Source organism: Rhinichthys klamathensis, unplaced genomic scaffold (genome assembly GCF_029890125.1).
Source record: "Rhinichthys klamathensis goyatoka isolate OS25496 unplaced genomic scaffold, OSU_Roscu_1.1 h1tg000628l_1, whole genome shotgun sequence".
In the NCBI taxonomy this organism is placed as follows: Eukaryota; Metazoa; Chordata; class Actinopteri; order Cypriniformes; family Leuciscidae; genus Rhinichthys; species Rhinichthys klamathensis.
Window position 1 is genome coordinate 27,501 of NW_026607076.1, and position 5,000 is coordinate 32,500.

Below are 5,000 nucleotides of genomic sequence, written 5' to 3' on the forward strand. Positions count from 1 at the left end.
GAATGAATGAATCAGTGAATGAATGAATGAATGAATGAATGAATCAGTGAATGAAGTGAGTGAATGAAGTGAGCGAATGAATGAACCAGTGAGTGAGTGAATGAATCAGCGAATAAAGTGAGTGAATGAATGAATCAGATTGTGTTTACCTCACAGCTACAACGGCTCTCTGCCGAACGGAGACCGGGGCAGAAGGAGCAGCCGCTTCGCTCTGTTAAAGAGACCCAAAGCCAACGGAGTGAAACCCAGCACCGTCCACAGCACATGCAGTCCGCAGACCGCCAAGGTACACGCTTACACATCACCACTTTATATGACTTTAAAGGTTTTATTGCTCATTCATGTGCCACATTGGATCTGCACAAGCCGAGTGTTTAAAGCTCCAGTTGGCAAGTCTGGCAGATTGAGTGGATTTAGGAAAATTTTGAATGTTTACAACTCTCATGCCCCTCCCCCACTATCAACGGATACCCTCCCACCGTGACCGAGTTCATGCTCGTCAGTGCGTGTGCTAGGGGTGTAAATCGGACAGTTCATCACGATACGATACGATATCGATTCTCTCAGCCAGCGATACGATTATTGCCGATACCTCAAAAAATTCCGCGATACGATTACGATTCGATTCGATTCAGGGTTATCAATCGATTTATCGATATTTAGATATTATGTGCCAAGTTTACACAACCAGTTACGTTTATTAACTCACAAATGCATCTAAAAATATATGAAAGTTTAATTAAACTCTTTGAAAATTGCACACCCTCTCCCAATTGGGACATTTACAAGTTGTTTGTTACAAGTTACAAGTAAAAACAGAGTTATCTGTTTTTGCAAATGAACTAACAGAAGAGGTTGTTTTGATTAAGTAATAATAACAAAAAAAAAATACAGGTAAATTATTAAATTAAAGTGCATTGAAAGTATTTTTTTATATATATAGGCTATAGCTATATATTTTTTGTGTGTGGCAAAAGCAGATAACTCCACATTTCATGTTTCAGAGTTAAACAAAGCCTAGTAATTGCTACGATACTTAATAAAACACTTAATCTTTGTAATGTTAATCTCCTCAGCTGACATCTAGACGCCTGTCAAACTTTGTTGTTGTGAATAACGTACACGCGATACAGAGAGCTTTTCCCTCACCACTAACCTGCTGTTTTAGCAAGATTCCGTGAAAAAGTTTCAGATCTTATATCCTTTTATGCCCCGAAGAAGATATCACAGGTTCATCAAGTTCGTTGAAATCCATCCTCGATCACTTTTAATCGAAACTCCTCTCAGCTAGCGCGTCTTTTCAAAGTGACTAGCAGGCTTGTCACCTGACCTGAATACTGCGCACTGTTTCACAAACAAGGGTGCTTGTCGTTTCTGCTGTAAAAGATGAACTCGCGATGCCTTGACAGTGGAAAATACCGGCTTTTGTGACAAAGGGTTCAGTCAATCTTGTCAGGCGTCTATTTCAGCTGAGAAAAATTACGTGAGGATGTGGAGAGTGTCAAAATAAAGGTACCGTATAATCGATATTTTATGTGTGGCATCGATGCATCGTATCGTTAGACTTTTGATCGATGTATCGATCCATATCGATGTATTGTTACACCCCTAGCGTGTGCACCAGATTTTCAGTGAACGCGCCCGTCTCATCAGCATCCATCAACACCATGGAGTATTTGGAGGTATGCTGTCCTGGCTAATCTACCGATAGATTGCAATTGCTAACGTCATTTATACTCTAAATGAGCTTACTTGATTTTCCACCATCACTCGAGATCTTCGTTACTGCGCGAACTTCCGCGAGCTTCAGGCGTGTGCATGTGATTGTAACGTGCGCGAGGGGTGGCGTGTGCCCGATCTGTGATTGACAGTCAGATCTCACACCCCCCTGCGCTGATTGGACATGATGAACCGGGAGCTGTGGATTTTTGCAAAACAAATAACACGCTCCAGGTGGAGTTAGAAGCTCGGGTTTTTTTCTAAAACCACTTTATTTATGTTGTTCTGTCAGATTATAGTGTCGATTTCACTGAATATGATCAAAAAAATGTTGCCGACGGCAGCTTTAAGTCTAAGGCATGTTAACTCGTGACATCATCAGATTTATCTTATCCTCACGTTTCTCTGTGATCTGCTACTCCTGCCTGCTCATGACGAGGCTCTCGTGTTTCCGCAGGCCATCAGCAACAAAGACCAGCACAGTGTCTCGTACACGCTGTCCCGAGCGCAGACGGTGGTGGTGGAGTACACACACGACAGCAACACGGACATGTTTCAGGTGCGCTTTTTTGTTGCTGGATTTGCGCCATTACCCAGAATGCATTAGCTGTCCTTTCACCGTCTTGGTTAACTGAGTTAAAATGAGTAACCCACTTCTAGCCAACATAACTTTGAGTTTGGTTACATGTTGATTTTGCCAAAATATCTTGTGAGATGTATGATATATTCCATCATGTAAGCAAAGTCAAGGTGTTTGGTTTCATTTCTGACATGTTCTGGTCGTACCCTGTGCATCTATCCTTGGGTATAGTTTAGATGTCTATTAAATGTTCACTGATGGCCCAGATGTTGCCTTGCTTTAGCCTAGACGTCTGGGCTGTGTCTGGACGGCTATTAGACGTCTTTTAAACGCAAAATTGCTTGCTGGGTACCTATGGAAGCTCGTTTCCGGCACAGAAAAAAAAAGTAATTGCGACTTTTTATCTGACGTTTTTCTCGCAATTGAGTTTATATCTCGCAATTTGTACTTTTGCGCGATATAAACTTTATTACATGCAATTGCGAGTTTATATCTCACAATTCTGAATTACAAGATAAAAAGTTGCAATTACCTTTTTTATTTTTAATCCAGTGGCGGAAACAAGCTTTCATAGTTCTTTATTTGCATCCTTTGAACAAGTGATGCACCGATTATTATAATTTTTTAAACACCAAAAACAAAATTAACTCCTTCCCCGCCATTGACTGAACTTTCCGTGTTTTCACTGTTATACGGTAGACATCTTCTGAAAGAGTACAGAATCTCCTGATCAAAACACAGGAGAAGAAGACGCAGAAACAAGCGATATCATATGTAATCATATGCATGTGTAAAATAACGTGATCACCAACATATAAATCAAAACTGCCTAATGTTACTGAATGAAATGTCGACCCAGGATGAGCTTAGTGGGTTTAATTTATCTTGATTGAATTTCCCTTTTTATGTCTTTTTATTCTGTCTTTCAAACACCCACATATAAAGTTGATCATATCTGTCAGTGATATCAGTCTGATTTTGTCATTGCACATGCTTCTTTTGCAGATCGGCCGGTCCACTGAAAGCCCCATTGATTTCGTGGTGTTGGACAATGCGCCCGGTTGCCACGGTAACGGCGACACGCTGTCGTCCCAGAGCACCATCTCGCGGTTCGCGTGCCGGATCGTGTGTGAGCGAGACCCGCCCTACACCGCGCGCATCTACGCCGCCGGCTTCGACTCGGCCAAAAGCATCTTCCTGGGGGTGGGTCAAACACTCTCTCCTCTCTAACAGTCTTTCACACTCATCCATCCATCCATCATGTGTTCACTGATCCTGGAGAGCTGAAGATGAACAAGTTAACAAATTCATGAAGAGAATGATCGACACTGCCGTTCATGAGTTTGAGTCGGTACGATTTATTAAAAGTTTTTGAAAGAAATCTCTTCTGCTCACCAAGGCTGCATTTATTTTCTCAAAAATAAATACATTTTATTAAAAAACAACAGTATTGTGCAGTATTATTATAATTTAAAATAAGTTTTCTATGTGGATTTACTGTAAAATATCATTTATTTCTGTGATCAAAGCTGAAATTTCAGCATCGTCACTCAAAGCAGTTTTCAATGATTTGATGCTCGAGACATTTCTGATTATTCTTGATATTTCACTTCATATTTTGATAAAACTGTGATACATTTTATTTTTGTTTAATTTACTGTCACTTTTGATCAATTTAATGCATCCTTGATGACAAAAGTATTAGTTTATTTTTTTACTGACCCAAAACTTTTGAACAGTAGTCGATGTGAGTGAATAAATGAATGAATCAGTGAATGAAGTGAGCGAATGAATGAATCAGTGAATGAAGTGAGCGAATGAATGAATCAGTGAATGAAGTGAGCGAATGAATGAATCAGTGAATGTAGTGAGCGAAGGAATGAATCAGTGAATGAAGTGAGCGAAGGAATGAATCAGTGAATGAAGAGGGCGAATGAATGAATCAGTGAATGAAGTGAGCGAATGAATGAATCAGTGAATGAAGTGAGTGAATGAATGAATCAGTGAATGAAGTGAGCGAATGAATGAATCGGTGAATGAAGTGAGCGAATGAATGAATCAGTGAATGAAGTGAGCGAATGAATGAATCAGTGAATGAAGTGAGCGAATGAATGAATCGGTGAATGAAGTGAGTGAATGAATGAATCAGTGAATGAAGTGAGCGAATGAATGAATCAGTGAATGAAGTGAGCGAATGAATGAATCGGTGAATGAAGTGAGCGAATGAATGAATCGGTGAATGAAGTGAGTGAATGAATGAATCGGTGAATGAAGTGAGCGAATGAATGAATCAGTGAATGAAGTGAGCGAATGAATGAATCGGTGAATGAAGTGAGCGAATGAATGAATCGGTGAATGAAGTGAGCGAATGAATGAATCGGTGAATGAAGTGAGCGAATGAATGAATCAGTGAATGTAGTAAGCGAATGAATGAATCGGTGAATGAAGTGAGCGAATGAATGAATCGGTGAATGAAGTGAGCGAATTAATGAATCAGTGAATGAAGTGAGCGAATGAATGAATCGGTGAATGAAGTGAGCGAATTAATGAATCAGTGAATGAAGTGAGTGAATGAAGGAATCAGTGAATGAAGTGAGCGAATGAATGAATCAGTGAATGAAGTGAGTGAATGAATGAATCAGTGAATGAAGTGAGCGAATGAATGAATCGGTGAATGAAGTGAGCGAATAAATGAATCGGT

General features: G+C 40.0%; 1 protein-coding gene across 3 annotated transcripts in view; it reads left to right on the top strand.

The window, feature by feature from the left end:
- peli1a (pellino E3 ubiquitin protein ligase 1a) overlaps nucleotides 1-5,000 on the top strand; it is a 35,705-nt gene that overhangs the window by 23,944 nt on the left and 6,761 nt on the right. For all 3 annotated transcript variants that reach the window (XM_056241097.1, XM_056241098.1, XM_056241096.1), the window contains exons 3-5: nucleotides 157-286; nucleotides 2,177-2,278; nucleotides 3,305-3,502. In XM_056241097.1, coding sequence (XP_056097072.1) covers nucleotides 157-286; nucleotides 2,177-2,278; nucleotides 3,305-3,502 — 430 coding nt within the window. The remainder of the gene's footprint in view (nucleotides 1-156; nucleotides 287-2,176; nucleotides 2,279-3,304; nucleotides 3,503-5,000) is intronic.